This window comes from Ixodes scapularis, unplaced genomic scaffold (assembly GCF_016920785.2).
Source record: "Ixodes scapularis isolate PalLabHiFi unplaced genomic scaffold, ASM1692078v2 ptg000187l_1___fragment_1__unscaffolded, whole genome shotgun sequence".
In the NCBI taxonomy this organism is placed as follows: Eukaryota; Metazoa; Arthropoda; class Arachnida; order Ixodida; family Ixodidae; genus Ixodes; species Ixodes scapularis.
Genome location: NW_024609930.1, coordinates 69095 through 86325, shown reverse-complemented (window position 1 = coordinate 86325; position 17231 = coordinate 69095). Strand labels below are relative to the sequence as shown.

At 54.9% G+C, this 17231-nt stretch overlaps 1 protein-coding gene across 1 annotated transcript; it reads right to left on the bottom strand.

The window, feature by feature from the left end:
• Positions 1-509: 509 nt before the first annotated feature.
• On the bottom strand, positions 510-3970 carry LOC120839489. Its single transcript, XM_040209759.1, has 2 exons — positions 1774-3970; positions 510-1039 (listed from the first exon to the last, which is right to left on the bottom strand). Exons 1-2 carry the CDS (start codon positions 3968-3970, stop codon positions 510-512), a joined length of 2727 nt encoding a protein of 908 aa, XP_040065693.1.
• Positions 3971-17231: the final 13261 nt, after the last annotated feature.

The window sequence follows — 17231 nt, the reverse complement described above, 5'->3', positions numbered from 1 at the left end:
TTGCTCATTTACTAGTCGACTGGCTTTTACGCCGCGTGTCATTAGGTCTGCTGGATTCTCCTTCCCAGGACAATGTCTCCAACGTATTCTGTTGGTATGACTCCGTATTTCTGTGACGTGGTTCTGGACAAGCGGTTTCCAGCGGGTGGCGTCACTGTTTATCCAGTGACACGCAATAGTGGAGTCAGTCCACAAGTATGTTTTCGTTGGTACGTCATGTAAACTTTCCGTCAGGTATTAGCCCCGTGCGCGACCGAAAGCGTCGCTGTGGTCGGCCTTCCACGATTGGCCGAACGCTGACTATGACGTAGGAAAGGGGATTTACCATCGACGGAAATAAGAGGAATGAAAGAACTTTGATTTTGACGGTGTTGACAGTGTTGCTTTAAGAGCTCAATGATTTCAAGCTTCCACCATGCTATTTACAAACACCATCGAACTTGTTGTTTGCAAGGTAATGACGTCACAAAGGGGAACCATAGGAGGGCGCCAGCAAAGCATCTCGCCGCTCATTTGTATAATCTGGCAGCGAGAAGGCAAGCCATCAGTTCCAGTCTTGCCAAAGTTAGTGGTTTCACCGGTGCTATTCTTGATTTACTCATCACAATAGTCGATACGCTGTTACCTTCAACGTCGGCACTGCAGACGTACGCAACCGCACCGTAGGCTACGGTGCTTGCATCAGCAAAGATATGCAACGCAACGTTCTCTGAACGGCCCTTCGATAGAAACCCGTAAAAACGTGGCACTTGAATCTTGTTAAGTTCGTCTAGTTCGGCACACCACTGGAACCATTCTTCTTTCATATCATCGGGAATGCTATCATGCCAATTGACCTTCCTTTTCCACAGTTGCTGAAACAGCGATTTCGCTCTGACAGTGAAGGGGGATATCCATCCCAGGGGGTCGTAGAGCCTTGCAGTCGTTCTCACGACGCTTCGTTTAGTTTCTTTCTCTTGTTGTTCTAATCTGAAGCTCGTCGTAAACGTCAACCTATCGGAGTCTGGATCCCAGGTGAGTCCCAGTACCTTCAGTACCCCTGGAAGGTACCCGAGGTGTGTCGTGTGGTTTGGATAGTCTTGCTCAAAAAGCTCCTTCAAACGCTTGTTGTTTGAGACCCACTTGTGCAGCGTCATGGAAGCAGAGCTAAATATGGTCTTGGCTTCCGTGTAAATCTTCACGGCTGCTGCTTCTTCATCTACTCCAGTTAGCAAGTCATCAACATAAAACGATTCCTTAAGAATTTTCACGGTCTCGGGATACTTATGTTCCACACTTTTCAAATGATGTTGGATAGTTGCAGAAAGCAGGAAAGGGCTTGACGTGGTTCCAAATGGAACTCGTTTCATGCCATGGGTGGTAAAGATCCAGAAACCGGCGGAGTCGTTTCAAACAATAAGAAACGAAGCGCATCTCTGTCTGTTTCGACAATTTCAATTTGTAAAAACGCTTTCTCTATATCCGCCACTAGGGCTATTTTGTGTGTTCTGAAGTTAAGCAGCAAGCTCACGAGGTCCGCGGTTAAATTAGGTCCACTCTCAAGGTTTTGATTCAGTGATTTTGCTTCGTATGCATGTGACGAAGCATCAAAAACCACCCGGAGCTTTGTAGTGTTGCTTGATTCCCGAAGCACAGCTTGGTGTGGCATGTAATAGGTCAGTAGTTCGTTCTCGTTGTCACTCGGAACTACGCGTTCTGCCATGTCCTTCACCATGTACTCTCTTATGACGTTATCGTACGCCTGTAGGTTCCCAGGTGTCTTTCGTAGCTTACCGATTTGCTGGTGCAGGCGTTTTATAGCGACCCCCTTGTTGTCCCCAAGGTCCACCATGTTCTTCCAGGGAAGGGCAACTTTGTACCGTCCATTTACTTGTGTCACAGTTTGTTCAAAATTGTTCATCACGGGATCGTTCCCCATATCGTTCTTTTCGAAATCATTGACACCGATGGTCTCCAGTGTCCAGAATTTCTTCAGAATGTCTGTCCTAGACTCGGTCACTTCAGCATTGAGAGCTGTGATCTGATAACAAGGAAGCTCTTCTGTGGCTCCCTCGACTGGTCCTTGAACGCTCCATCCAAAGACAGATTCAACTGCCCTGAGCCCTCCTTCCAGCTTACGTGACCGTCCAGTGGTCAGCTCCCAGAATTGTTCAGATCCAACCAGAAGATCGATGGTTGTCGGTCCCTCATCGTTGGAGAGGTCCCCGATGGAGCAGTTTAGCTCTTTGAGTTTGTCGTTAAGGTGTTTAGACGGAACTGGAATTCGTTGGTTGCATATCAGTTCGGTCTCCAACACCTCGAGTTGATGTATCTTTCCGGTCTGTGTTGTCAAAAACACCAATACACGCTGGAATTCCTTCTCTGTGACGCTGCCACCGAAGACACCGACTGTCAAACGCTCATGACCTAATAGCTTACAACCAAGTTTTCTGGATGCTTTTTCTGTAACGAAAGTGCGTTGACTTCCCCCGTCAAAAAGTGCTCGGAGTTGAAACTTTTTTTTGTCGCCAGTACACCAAATTGTGGCGGTTTGCATGAAGACTATCGGTTTTTCCTGGTTGTTCGTCGTCGCTTCCAAGTTGACGGGGACACTTGTTGTGACGGTATCATTATTTGTCCGTTTTCCTGGAGAGTAATTTGGATCACACATTGATGTTGCGTGTCTTCCTCCGCACTTCTGGCATCTTATGTTGCTCCGACACTCCTTTGCTTGATGGTTCTTCTTGGTACATCTGAAGCATCGCCTCTCTTTTCGGAGCAGGTCTTTTTTCTCTCGTAAAGATGTACCGGCGTCGCAGTTGTCAGCGGTATGTCGAGTCGACTTACAAATAAAACATCGATCGCCCCTTGAGGACGGATTCAGTAGAGCCGCCGAAGTTTGACTCTTCCGTGCTTTCTCGTTGTCTTCATTTTTCTTGTGATCTGCTTCTTTTTTCCGCGGCTCGCCATAAGTATCCATAGCTTGCAAGGCAGCGAGGTTTTCTCGACTTAGTACTTCAAGTCTTAAAAAGTGAACTAACTTGGAAAACGAATCTTCCGTCCTCCGTTGTGGAGATGTTCTTTCTTCATCGCTGGGATGCGAAGACTCTCTTGGTTGCGTTGTCGTCGCCGTTAGCGTGTTTCGTGGAACTATTAAGTCCTCCGGCTGCTCCATCACTAATTTCCTGTTGAAGTCTAGGAGTAGTTCTTTTGGGAGGGCACGTTGAACGATGGGAAATAACATAGAACTGAAGGTTTCCTGCTGTCTTCCCAACGTTTCCAGACCTCTGATGTTTGAGATCACTGTGTCGTAAAGACAACGAAGGCCACGAATGTCAAAGGCAGAACGCACTGGCTTGACATCGATCAGTCTTTTTAGGTGGGTCTGGACGAGCAGGTCTTGGTTTCCGAAGCGACTCTTCAACAATGTGACCGCGTCTTCGTAGCATCGTGCGGTCGACGGAAGTCCGGCAATCGCTGCTGCAGCATCTCCAGTCACTGCTGTATTCAGATAGTTGAACTTGTCAACCTCTGTTAGTTCGTTGTTATAATGTACAACTTGGTTGAATTGTTCCCAAAATTCTTGCCACTGGCTGACGGAGCCGTTGAACTTAATCAGCTCGAGCTTTGGTAGCCTCATTCGAATTCTCGTTGTCGCACCAGTGGGGTTGTCGTTTCTATCGGTTATCGGTGGGCTTTGCTGATTCGGAAAGCCTGTCCTACCTCGATGTGCTAGTCTTGAAAGACAGGCTGTGATTCTATCGTTGTATTCGAAGACTTGAGTAAACTCAGTCTCGCTGTCTTGATCAGGGACTAAAGGTTCGATCTTTTTGTTCACGTCAATTAGCCCTACCTTAAGTCCCGTCAGTTGGTCGTGTAAAACGTTCGCATCTTCTGGCGTCAGCTGTTGATTGAGTCGTTCGTTGCACTCATTCATGAGGCGTGTCACTTGAGTGCGAAGTACCTTACGTTTCTTGGTGTACCGATCCATCGTTTGACTGTCTCGCTGCAGATGTCGCGTTCTTGGGAGACTCGTTCAGGGGTTTTCTCCTGGGTTTCGGCTCCAATAAAATGTTGCGTTCACAGAGGGGAGCCGACACCGTACAACGGATAGTTAAACATTTAATCGCTAAAGTAAAGGCAAATTACACTCAAAGAAAAGGAATGCGCTCACAAGGTGACGACGCCATCGTTCTGTCTCTTCGTGCACGTTTCAGCCGAGCCCTTCTTCCTCTTTTCTCCTGATCTCAGCGTGCATACTTTTTTTTCTTCTCCCTATATTGTCACGGGTAGTGACCAAAAGAAAACAGGAAATAAACAGGGAGAAATAAACCTTTAATGTGGCGAACTTGTGCCGAAAAATAAAAGGGTTCAAAGATAATAACAGAGCGTCGCGGGCGTCGAAGTCGGCGTAGCAGCACAGTCGAACGCTGGGGCGAAAACTGACTCGACAAGGTCGCGGGCGGCCTCTTATCTAGAGTGCGTCGCTATCTCGAAGATTCGGCGAAAGCGGCTCGAGCGTCGCGTGATCGGGGCGAGAATGAACACGCACTATCTAGAAAACAAAAGCAGGAATAAATGATAGAAGTTAACGTGCGGTACATGAATAGACGAGAACTTTCTGGGGGTCCGTGACCGAGCGTTGCTTTCTCAGCCCTGCGCGCGGCATTATCCCCCCCTTTAAAAGTGCATCGTCCCGATGCAGCACAAAAACGGAAAACAAAAAAACAAAAGGACAGCAGAATTGCTAGCCGGAGTTCACAGTCCACAGTTCACTCGTCGACGAGAGTGGAGAGTCCTATCGTTCGTAATACGGCTTCAGCCGAACGACATGCACCACCTCGGGTCGCGGCTGACGTCTTGCAGATGGGCGCGTTCCGTCGGGTAGAACTTCGTAGTTCAGATCGCCGAGGCGTCGGATGATCTTGTAGGGCCCAAAGTAGCGCTTCAGCAATTTCTCACTGAGGCCGCGGCGACGGATGGGCGTCCATACCCACACCCTATCTCCGGGCTGGAAGTGGACGTCCCTGCGACGAAGGTTGTAGCGGCCGGCGTCGACGCGTTGCAGGTCTTGAATCAGGAGTCGGGCGAGCTGGCGAACTTCTTCGCCGCGTTGAGCAACCGCCTGGGCGTCGTCGCTCTCGTTGTCAGATGGCTCATGGGGCAGCATGGCGTCCAGCATGGTCGTTACCTTCCGACCATGTACCAGCTGGAAAGGGGTGAATCCAGTGGTCTCTTGAACCGCCGTATTGTAGGCGAACGTGACGTAGGGCAGCACCTCGTCCCACGTCTTGTGCTCTACGTCGACGTACATAGAGATCATATCGGCGATTGTCTTGTTGAGTCTCTCCGTCAGCCCGTTGGTCTGCGGGTGGTACGCAGTTGTACGACGATGGCTGGTATGACTGAGTCGGAGGATTTCTTGGGTCAGTTGTGCCATGAACGATGATCCGCGATCTGTAATCAGAACTTCTGGAGCGCCGTGCCGGAGGACGATGGACTCAATGAAAAACTTGGCAACTTCCACAGCAGTCCCCGAAGGAAGAGCTTTCGTTTCGGCGTACCGTGTGAGATAATCTGTGGCGACGATGATCCAGCGGTTCCCTGACGTCGAAGGCGGAAAAGGACCAAGTAGATCCATTCCGATCTGCTGGAAGGGTGCAGTTGGAGGAGAAATAGGCTGCAGGAGTCCGGCCGGCCTCGTCGGAGGTTTCTTGCGTCGCTGGCACTCGTGGCATGATCGTGTGTACAGGTGGACGGTCTTGGGAGCTTGGGCCAGTAATACTTCGCACGAATACGGGCCAGTGTCCGGCTGTATCCAAGGTGTCCGGATGTCGGGTCGTCGTGACATGCTTGAAGATCTCCCCTCGAAGGTCGGTCGGGATTACCAGCAGCCACGGCGAGTTGTTGTCCCCGAAGTTCTCTTTGTAGAGCACACCTTGTCGAATGGCGAAGGTCGACACGGCTCGTGAGAAAACACGGGGTACGGTTCCGCCGCGCCCTTCCAGGTGCTCGATTAAGGCTCGCAGCTCCGGATCGTCTCGTTGACGTCGTGCCATGTCATCGGTGTTCACTGCCCCTAGAAAGCACTCGTCATCATCGTCGTCGCTGTTGCAGGAAGGTGTTTCGACAGGGGCCCTGGACAGGCAGTCAGCGTCGCTGTGCTTGCGTCCTGACTTGTAAACCACAGTCATGTTGAACTCTTGTAGCCCAAGGCTCCATCGAGCGAGGCGTCCTGACGGGTCCTTGAGGTTCGCAAGCCAGCAGAGCGAGTGGTGGTCTGTGACTACGCGGAACGGGCTTCCGTACAAGTACGGACGAAACTTCGTGATTGCCCAGACGACCGCAAGGCATTCTTTCTCAGTCGTGGAGTAATTTCTCTCTGCCTTGGACAGTGTCCGACTTGCGTAGGCGATGACTCTTTCGGTGCCTTCTTGTACTTGAACTAGTACCGCGCCAAGTCCTGCGTTACTTGCGTCAGTGTGAATCTCGGTGTCCGCATCCTGATCGAAATGTCCAAGAACCGGAGGCGTCTGGAGTCGTCGCTTCAGCTCGTCGAATGCCTGCTGTTGTTCCTCGGCCCATTCGAACCTCTCGGCGTCCTTCGTGAGGTTTGTGAGCGGTGCGGAAATCCGTGCGAAATCCCGAACGAAGCGACGACAGTAGGCGCAAAGTCCAAAGAATCTTCGCACGGCCTTTTTGTCTGTCGGCGCTGGAAATGACGCGACGGCGCGAGTCTTCCTCAGGGTCTGGGCGCACGCCTTCATTGCTAACCACGTGACCCAGAAACTTCAGTTCGTCATAGGCGAACCGACACTTTGGCGGTTTGAGGGTGAGTCCAGCGGCCCGTATGGCTTGAAGAACAGCTCGGAGTCGTCGCAAGTGCTCGTCGAAGTCGCTGAAAACACCACGACGTCATCGAGGTAGACCAGACAGCTCTGCCACATCAGTCCTGCCAGTACGGTGTCCATAACACGCTGGAAAGTTGCTGGAGCCGTGCACAGTCCGAAGGGCATCACCTTGAATTCGTACAGCCCATCTGGTGTGACGAAAGCTGTCTTCTCTCGGTCCCGTTCGTCGACTTCGATCTGCCAGTAGCCGCTCTTCAGGTCCATCGATGAGAAGTATCGAGAGTGGCGCAGCCGGTCTAACGTGTCGTCGATTCGGGGGAGTGGGTAGACGTCTTTCTTCGCCACCGCGTTCAGCTGCCGGTAGTCCACGCAGAACCGAAGCGTTCCGTCCTTCTTCTTAACCACTACGACTGGAGAGGCCCACGGACTGCTTGATGGCTGGATTATGTCGTCCTTCAGCATCTCTTGAACTTGCTCCTGGATCACCTCCCTTTCTATAACGGAGACTCTGCACGGTGATCTATGCACAGGGCACGCGTCGTCCTCGGTAATGATGCGGTGCTTCGCAACGGCTGTTTGGCGTACCTTCGACGACGTCGCAAAGCAGTCACGGTATTCGGCGAGGAGGTTAATCAGCTGCCGTCGTTTCGGGTGCGGAAGCTTAGGGTCGATGTCGAGTTCCGCTGGCGACGGACCGTCTTGCTGAGGTGGCGAGGATTCATCAGTAATGGCGGCGATTTCGGCGGAGTTTCGGAGATCCTCGACGTGGCCAACGGCTGCACCTTTTGTGAGGTGTTGCGTTTCATTCCGGAAGTTCGTCACGAGGACCACAGTGCGGCCATCCTGAAGTTCGGCTACTCCTCGTGCGACGCCTATTCCTCTTCCCAGGAGCAACTGGAGGTTGCCTTCCAGAAGAACTTCGCTACGGGTAGCTGCATCGGTCACGACGGGTACGACAACACTTGATCGCGGCGGCAGATTCACGTGGTCGGCAGCGACTCGGACGGCGGCTGACGCAGTTTGGAGTTTCTCTGAAGGCGGAACAGGTGTCCGCAGCGTCAATCTGTTTTCTCCAAGGTCGATGACGGCGCCGTATTCACACAAAAAGTCCATGCCGAGAATGACGTCTCTGGAACAGTCTTGTAGAATGGCGAATTTCACAGGACACGTCTCGCCGTAAATTTCGACGCGAGCGGTGCACCTTCCAACAGGCGTGATGAGGTGCCCTCCGGCGGTTCGTATCTGCGGTCCATCCCACGGCGTCGTGACTTTTCGAAGGTGGCGGGAGAGCCTCCCACTCAAGACTGAGTAGTCTGCTCCGGTGTCCACCAGTGCCGATGCGTCGTGGCCGCCGATGATGACATTTAGGTTGTTGGACACCGTTTCAGGAGCGTCGTTTCGGTCTCCGGTAGCGTTCGAGTGGGGGCCCTCCGACGTTCGTGGAGGATCTTGGCGTCGGTCGTCTTCGGCAACTCCACCTCCAGGGGTTGCCGCGCCTAGTTTCCCCGGCGTGGAGCGAGGGGCGACAGGCTTTCACGTCGGGGTCGGTGCATCGGCGAAGCTGGACGTCGGGGCGATGGCGACCGGAACTCTCGGCGGGACGCAGGCTCGGGGGACTGGGGTCGTCGCAGGTACTCGTCGATCTCCCGAGGGCGTTCACCATACCGGGGGCGCGGGTCGTTTGGGTGGAATCCGCGCAGCCCGAGTCGTCGGTATGGGCATCGGCGGTACACATGGTCGGCTTCCCCGCAGTGGTGGTAGAGCGGGCGTCGGTCGGCCGTTCGCCACACATCGGTCTTCCGGGGTACACGGGGCTCCTGGCTGGCGTACTGGGGCTGGTCGTCGCGGCGTCGGTCGTGCTGGGGCGCAGGAGACTGGCGTCGGGGCGGCGCGACATAGGCGCGAGGAGGAGGCGGTGGCCGTCGGGCCACTGCGGCGTAGGTCACGGTGGGCTCCTCGGGTGCAGCTACGTTGCCAGGAGCCTCCACTTGTTTTGCCCGCTGAACCTCGTCGCGGACAACTTCGGCTATTGACACCGAAGCCGGCTGGTGGGTAGCAGGCAGGAACTTCTTAATTTCCTCCCGGACGACGTCCCGGATGATCTCGCGAATGCAGGAGATGCTGGAGCCAAGGTCGCAAGCGGACGGCGGAACCGCGCTGACGCCGGGTAGCCTCTGGTAGTGGCTGGCTCGGGCTTGCAGTGCACGCTCAATGTTCGTCGCCTCGGTTGCAAATTCTTGAATCGTCGTCGGTGGGTTGCGTACGAGGCCACCGAAAATGTCGTCCTTCACGCCGCGCATCAGGATACGCAGCTTCATTTTCCTCGGTAAACTGAGGGTCGGCGCGGCTGCTCAGGCGGAGGACGTCTTCAACGAAGCTGGTTACCGTTTCGTTGGGCCCTTGAGTTCGTACTTGAAGGAGGTCTTCCGCTCTCTGTCGTCGTGTCTGGTTCGTGAATGTCTCCTTCAGGCCAGCGACACAGGTGTCCCACGACGTAAGCGACGCCTCGTGGTTCTCGAACCACTGCCTCGCGGTACCCTCCAAGGAGAAGTAGAGGTTTTGGAGGCGCTGCTCAGTGGTCCATCCATTATGGCGTGCTACACGTTCGTAGTGCAGGAGCCAGTCCTCTACGTCTTCGTGAATCTCCCCATGGAAGGTCGTCGGGGTTCGCTGGGCAACAGGCAGGTAGACGACGGCGGCGGCGGTCGGGGACTGCGATTGCTGGTCGTCCATCGTCGGCCTCGTAGGCTGCCTGGTCCTGGGTGGCAGAAGTCCGTATTCCGGGTGTAGACCTTCGGTGCGGCGACTGGTCCGAGTTTCAGGTTCCGCGTTTAGTGGTCTTGTCACAGGGCTTGGAATCGGGCTTGCACTGCGGGCCCTAGGAGGGGAACGCTGTACGGGCATGCGGTACCCCGCACCTCCACCAAAATGTCACGGGTAGTGACCAAAAGAAAACAGGAAATAAACAGGGAGAAATAAACGTTTAATGTGGCGAACTTGTGCCGAAAAATAAAAGGGTACAAAGATAATAACAGAGCGTCGCGGGCGTCGAAGTCGGCGTAGCAGCACAGTCGAACGCTGGGGCGAAAACTGACTCGACAAGGTCGCGGGCGGCCTCTTATCTAGAGTGCGTCGCTATCTCGAAGATTCGGCGAAAGCGGCTCGAGCGTCGCGTGATCGGGGCGAGAATGAACACGCACTTTCTAGAAAACAAAAGCAGGAATAAATGATAGAAGTTAACGTGCGGTACATGAATAGACGAGAACTTTCTGGGGGTCCGTGACCGAGAGTTGCTTTCTCAGCCCTGCGCGCGGCAATATGGGTGCTTGGTAATATTGTCCCTTTTGCACTTTATGGTTTCAACACATAGCATGACACTTTCTATACATGTGACACAATAGACGCTTCGCGAAACCCTATGAAGCAACACAACTGTCATCATTGTTTTGAGGCGTAGAGCGCACGAATGGGCCCCAGTTCACGTCGAATGCTAATGCAGCATTCGATTCAACAGGCGCTGAGCCAAGTTCACAGTGATGGCTGACATAAACTTCTTGTCAAAGAATGCCTAAAGTATGACGGCCTTAAATAATTAAAGTAGTAGCTACTGTAAGTAATTTCATCACAATTCGGCAAACAGCGAAGGTTACAGTCTCGGTCAGTCAGTATGCACGTTGGAGAGAGGCACATGACAACATATCACCGGAGTGCTCATCTGCGCCGATTTTGTGTCTCTCTGACTGGCTTGAGGGGGCTGTGGCGTTTTCCCTTTCCGAAGTTACGGTGAAACAAAGTATATGCAGCCCACACTTTAGAAAAAAAAAATATATTGAAGAGACTGAAAGGCATGGGTAGGCAATATGTTTCAACAAGACTGCAGACTGCAATTTGGGCATGGGATGAACACAAATATGCGTCATCTGTTTAAGATAATTACAAGTAAATAATTCATCAAATTATACAACGCATTCTTGATAAAAAAAATTATTGCTGCAATCAATCCTACGAAAGTGAAAAATGTGAAGTTAATCTTCGATTTCCGAGTTGCATTACATCTAATGAATTGCTGATATTGCCGCGCGCGCTGGCCAAGTAGGCAGCGCACGCGTGGCCTAATGGTTATCGCGCCTGCCTCCCACGCGAAAAGCTAGGGTTCGAATCCTGGGAGCGACGTGTCTTTTGTTTATTCCTGTAATTTAGTGTTCTGGAGAATTCGACAATCATGTTGCTTGTTCCAGGCCCGAATGTTCCACGCGTCGAAGTTTCTACGCCGATTATTCCAGAAGACCACGCATGTACAGTCGGGAGCAAAAGTTTGCGGGGCACGGGAGCGCGTGCCGAAACGCATTGCCGCGCCGTGCAACGGCCGCTGCCGCATTAAAAAGCTGCGCTTTGCGCGTGCGCGTCCTCCGTGCTGGCAGTTATGTCTCTTTCGCTCGTTTCTGTCCGACTCACTCCTGATAACCGGGGTCGGCGCCAGAGGCGCAAATTGCCGTTTCGCTGGCTGTCATTCCTCGCGTCCTCTTCAGCTGCCTCAGCAGCCGCGCTGGGTGACGGAGCGCCTGGTTACCCCCCCTTTCCCCCGCGAGCTCCGTCACAAAGCGCGGCCGCGTCGGCTGAGGCGGCTGAAGCAGACGCGCGGCATGACAGCCAGGGAAGCGCTAACTCGCGCCCCTGCCGCCAGCTTCTGTTATCAGGAGTGCGTCGGAAAGAAACGAGCGAAAGAGACAGGATAGCGTGCACGAAAGGCACGCATGCGCAAAGCGCGGCTCCTTAATGCGGCGCCGCGCCGTCGAACGGCGCGGCGATGCATTTCGGCACGCGCTCCGGTGCCCCGCAAACTTTTGCTCCCGACTGTACATAAGGGGCTCCGCGTGGCGAGCCGCAGTCAGTCTCGCCTCTGCGCTCGATCCTGCGGTTTCGCCGACATCGACGCCCGCGACGCTCTGCTGTTTTCTTTTGTTCCCTTTTATTTTTGGCACAAGTTCGCCACATTAAACGTTTATCTCTTCCTTTTTATTTCCTGTTTTTTGGTCACCACCCGTGACATTTTGGTGGAGGTGCGGGGTAATCGCATGCCCGTGCAGCGCTCTCCTCCTAGTTCCCGCAGTGCAAGTCCGAACCCAGCCTCCCGAGGACCGAGCGAAGACCAGAGCGAAGTCGCCGCACCCAAGGTCTACCCCCGGAACACGGACTTGTGCCACCCCGGGCCAGGCAGCCAACGAGGCCGACGATGGACAACCAGTCGTCGCAGAACCCGTCCGCCGCCGCCGTCGTATACCTTCCCGTCGCACCCCGAACTCCGACGCCATTCCACGGGGAGGTCCACGAGAACGTTGAAGATTGGCTGCAACATTACGAACGAGTTGCCCGCCATAACGCATGGACACCGGAGCAGTGCCTGCAGAACGTCTACTTCTCTCTGGAAGGCACGGCACGCACGTGGTTCGAGAACCACGAAGCGTCCATTGCGTCGTGGGAAGAATTCCAGGCCGAGCTGCGACAGACCTTTGCCAACCAGCACCGACGACAGTGTTCCGAAGAACTCCTGCGAGCGAGGACCCAAAGGCCGACCGAGAGCGTCACAAGCTTCGTCGAAGACTTTCTTCACCTCATGAATCGCGCCGACCCAACCGCTCCCGAAGAGAAAAAGCTGCGGGTCTTAATGTGCGGTGTGAAGGAAAACATCTTCGGTGGCCTTGTGCGGAGCCCGCCTACCACCGTCGAAGCTTTCATCGCCGAAGCAACCAACATCAAGCGCGCGCTTCAAGCTCGTGTTTCCCACTACCAGCGACATTCAGGCGTCGCTGCACCCACACTGCTTAACGGCGAAAACACTCTGGGCACACCGGACATCCGAGAAATTATCCGAGAGGTTGTCCGGGAGGAACTGCGAAGGTTGCTGCCAACTACCAGCCATCCGCCAACCCTTTCCATCGCCGAGGCTGTCCGAGAAGAAGTGCATCGGGCGCTCCAACCAGAGGTTCCCGTCACCACGGTAACACTGGAGGAACCGACGTTGAGCTACGCCGCGATAGCCCGACGACCGCCGCAAGCTCCCCGTCAAGCCACGTCGCCACCCCGAAGAGACGCCCCAACGTCGCAGTACCCCCGACGACAGGAAGATCAGGCGCACCCAGAGCAACCTGCGCCGAGGGTGACAGACGTCTGGAGGACGGCCGACCGACGCCCGCTGTGTTACCACTGCGGGGAAGCTGACCAAGTGTACCGCCGATGCCCATACCGACGACTCGGGCTGCGCGGGTTCCACCCGAACGACCCGCGACCCCGTTATGGTGAACGCCGTCGGGAAATCAACGAGTACCTGCGACGACCTCAGTCCCCCGAGCCTGCATTCCGCCGAGAGTTCCGGTCACCTTCGCCACGACGTCCAGCCTCGGCGATGCACCGACCCCGACGTGAAAGCCTGTCGCCCCTCGCTCCACGCCGGGGAAACAAGGCGCGGCAACCCCTGGAGGTGGAGTTGCCGCAGACGACCGACGTAAAGAGCCTCCAAGAACGCCGGAGCGCTCCCACTCTCTCGACGCTACGCATCACAACGACGTCCCTGCGTCGGTGTCCAACAACCTACACATCATTATCGACGGCCACGACGCATCGGCACTCGTGGACACCGGAGCAGACTACTCAGTCTTGAGTGGGAGGCTCTCTCGCCGCATGCGAAAAGTGACAACGCCGTGGGAAGGCCCTCAAATACGAACCGCCGGTGGGCACCTCATCACACCAGTCGGGCGATGCACTGCTCGCATCGAGATCCACGGTGAGACGTGCCCTGTGAAGTTCGTCGTTCTGCAAGACTGTTCCAGGGACGTTATCCTCGGAATGGACTTCCTCTGCGAGTATGGCGCCGTCATCGACCTTGGACCAAACCGGTTAACGCTACGAAAACCTGTTTCACCACCGGAGGAACCCCTAGCGACGTCGTCTGCGGTCCGAGTCCAAGCAAGCCACGTGAACTTACCGCCGCGGTCGAGTGTTTTCGTAACCGTCGGGATCACCGAAGCTTTCTGCGGCGAAGTTCTGCTCGAAGGAAGCCTCCAGTTGCTTCTTGGAAGAGGAATAGGCGTCGCAAGAGGAGTTGCTGAACTTCAGGATGGCCGCACTGTGGTTTTCGAGACGAACTTCCGAAATGAAGCGCAACACCTCACAAAAGGTACAGCCGTGGGCCAGGTCGAGGAACTACGAAACTCCGCCGCTATCGCCGCCATTACTGACGAATCCTCGCCACCTCAGCAAGACAGTACGTCGCCAGCGCAGCTCGACATTGACCCTAAGCTTCCGGGCCTGAAACGACGACAGCTCAGTGACCTCCTCACCGAATACCGCGACTGCTTTGCCACGTCGTCAAAGGTGCGCCAAACCACCGTTGCGAAGCACCGCATCGTTACCGAGGACGACGCGCGGCCTGTGCATCGGTCACTGTACAGAGTCTCCGCTAAAAAAAGGGAAGTGATCCAGGAGCAAGTTCAAGAGATGCTGAACGACGACATAATCCAACCTTCAAGCAGTCCCTGGGCCTCTCCAGTCGTACTGGTTAAGAAGAAGGACGGAACACTTAGGTTCTGCGTGGACTACCGGCAACTGAACGCGGTGACGAAGAAAGACGTCTATCCACTCCCCCGCATCGACGACACGTTAGACCGGCTGCGCCACTCCCGATACTTTTCATCGATGGACCTGAAGAGCGGCTACTGGCAGATCGAAGTCGACGAACGGGACCGAGAGAAGACAGCTTTCGTCACGCCGGATGGGCTGTACGAGTTCAAGGTGATGCCCTTCGGACTGTGCACGGCGCCAGCAACTTTCCAGCGTGTCATGGACACCGTACTGGCAGGACTGAAGTGGCAGAGCTGTCTCGTCTACCTCGACGACGTCGTAGTGTTTTCCAGCGACTTCGACGAGCACCTGCGACGACTACAAGCTGTTCTCCAAGCCATACGAACCGCCGGACTCACCCTGAAGCCGTCAAAGTGTCGGTTCGCCTATGACGAGCTGAAGTTCCTAGGTCACGTGGTCAGTAACGAAGGCGTTCGCCCCGACCCAGAGAAGACTCGCGCCGTCGCAGCATTTCCAGCGCCAACGGACAAGAAGGCCGTGCGAAGGTTCCTTGGGCTATGTGCCTACTATCGGCGCTTCGTTCGAGACTTCGCAAGGATTTCCGCTCCGCTCACAAGCCTCACGTAGGACGCCGAGAAGTTCGAATGGGCCGAGGAACAGCAGCAGGCATTTGACGAGCTGAAGCGACGACTGCAGGCGTCTCCTGTTCTTGGACATTTCGACCAGGATGCGGAAACCGAGATTCACACGGACGCAAGTAACGCAGGACTTGGCGCGGTACTGGTTCAAGTACAAGAGGGCACCGAGCGAGTCATCGCCTACGCAAGTCGGACATTGTCCAAGGCGGAGCGAAATTACTCTACGACTGAAAAGAATGCCTTGCGGTCGTCTGGGCGATCACGAAGTTTCGTCCGTACTTATACGGAAGCCCGTTCCGCGTAGTCACGGACCACCATTCGCTCTGCTGGCTTGCGAACATCAAGGACCCGTCAGGACGCCTTGCGCGATGGAGTCTCCGACTACAAGAGTTCAACATGACCGTAGTCTACAAGTCGGGCCGCAAGCACAGCGACGCCGACTGCCTGTCCAGAGCTCCCGTCGAAACACCCTCTGACAGCAGCGACGACGATGACGACGAGTGTTTCCTGGGCGCAGTGAACAGCGACGACATGGCCCGACGTCAACGAGACGATCCTGAGCTGCGTGCACTAATAGAGCACCTGGAAGGGCGTGGGAGTGCCATACCACGCGTTTTTTCACGAGCCCTGCCAACCTTCGCCATTAGACAAGGAGTTCTCTACAAAGAAAACTTCGCCAACAACAACTCCACGTGGCTGCTGGTAATCCCGACCGACCTTCGAGAGGAGATCTTCCAAGCCTGCCACGACGACCCGACGTCCGGACACCTTGGTTACAGCCGGACACTGGCCCGTATTCGTGAAAAGTATTACTGGCCCAAGCTCCCCAAAACCGTCCACCTATACACACGATCATGCCATGAATGCCAGCGATGAAAGAAACCTCCAACGAGGCCGGCTGGACTCTTGCAGTCAATTCCTCCGCCAACGGCACCTTTCCAGCAGATCGGAATGGATCTACTTGGCCCTTTTCCGCCGTCGACGCCAGGAAATCGCTGGATCATCGTCGGCACAGATTATCTCACGCGGTACGCCGAAACGAAAGCCCTTCCTTTCGGAACTGCTGTGGAAGTTGCCTAGTTTTTCATTGAATCCATTGTCCTCCGGCACGGCGCTCCCGAAGTCCTGATCTCAGACCGTGGATCCTCGTTCATGGCCCAGCTGACACAAGAAGTCCTTCGCCTCAGCCACACCTGCCATCGTCGCACCACGGCGTACCACCCTCAGACCAACGGGCTGACGGAAAGACTCAACAAGACCATTCCCGACATGGGACGAGGTGTTGCCGTATGTCACCTTTGCCTACAACACGGCCGTACAAGAAACCACCGGAGTGACACCCTTTCAACTGGTGCATGGGCGCAAGGTAACGACAATGCTGTACGCTATGTTACCCCACGAACCGGCTGTCGACGCAAGCGACGACGCCCGGGTGGTTGCCCAAAGGGCAGAAGAAGTCCGTGAGCTCGCCAGACTCCGGATTCAAGCCCAACAACGTATCGACACTGGCCGCTACAACCTTCGTCGTCGGGACGTGCACTTCCAGCCCGGAGACAGGGTGTGGGTGTGGACACCGATTCGCCGCCGCGGTCTCAGCGAGAAACTCCTGAAGCGCTACTTTGGACCCTACATAGTGCTTCGTCGACTCGGTGATCTGAACTACGAGGTGATGCCCGATGGAACACGGACTTCATCACGCCGCCCTCCACGACCAGAAGTCGTCCACGTCGTGCGCATGAAGCCGTACTACGCTCGATAGGACAGTGGACCTTACGTATTCCAAACGACTCTTTAGTTTACCGTTCTTTTTGTTTGCTTTGTTTTGTTTAGTGCTGCATCGGGGCGATGCACTTTTTAAAGGGGGGAGTGATGCCGCGCGCGCTGGCCAAGTAGGCAGCGCGCGCGTGGCCTAATGGTTATCGCGCCTGCCTCCCACGCGAAAAGCTAGGGTTCGAATCCTGGGAGCGACGTGTCTTTTGTTTATTCCTGTAATTTAGTGTTCTGGAGAATTCGAGAATCATGTTGCTTGTTCCAGGCCCGAATGTTCCACGCGTCGAAGTTTCTACGCCGATTATTCCAGAAGACCACGCATGTACATAAGGGGCTCCGCGTGGCGAGCCGCAGTCAGTCTCGCCTCTGCGCTCGATCCTGCGGTTTCGCCGACATCGACGCCCGCGACGCTCTG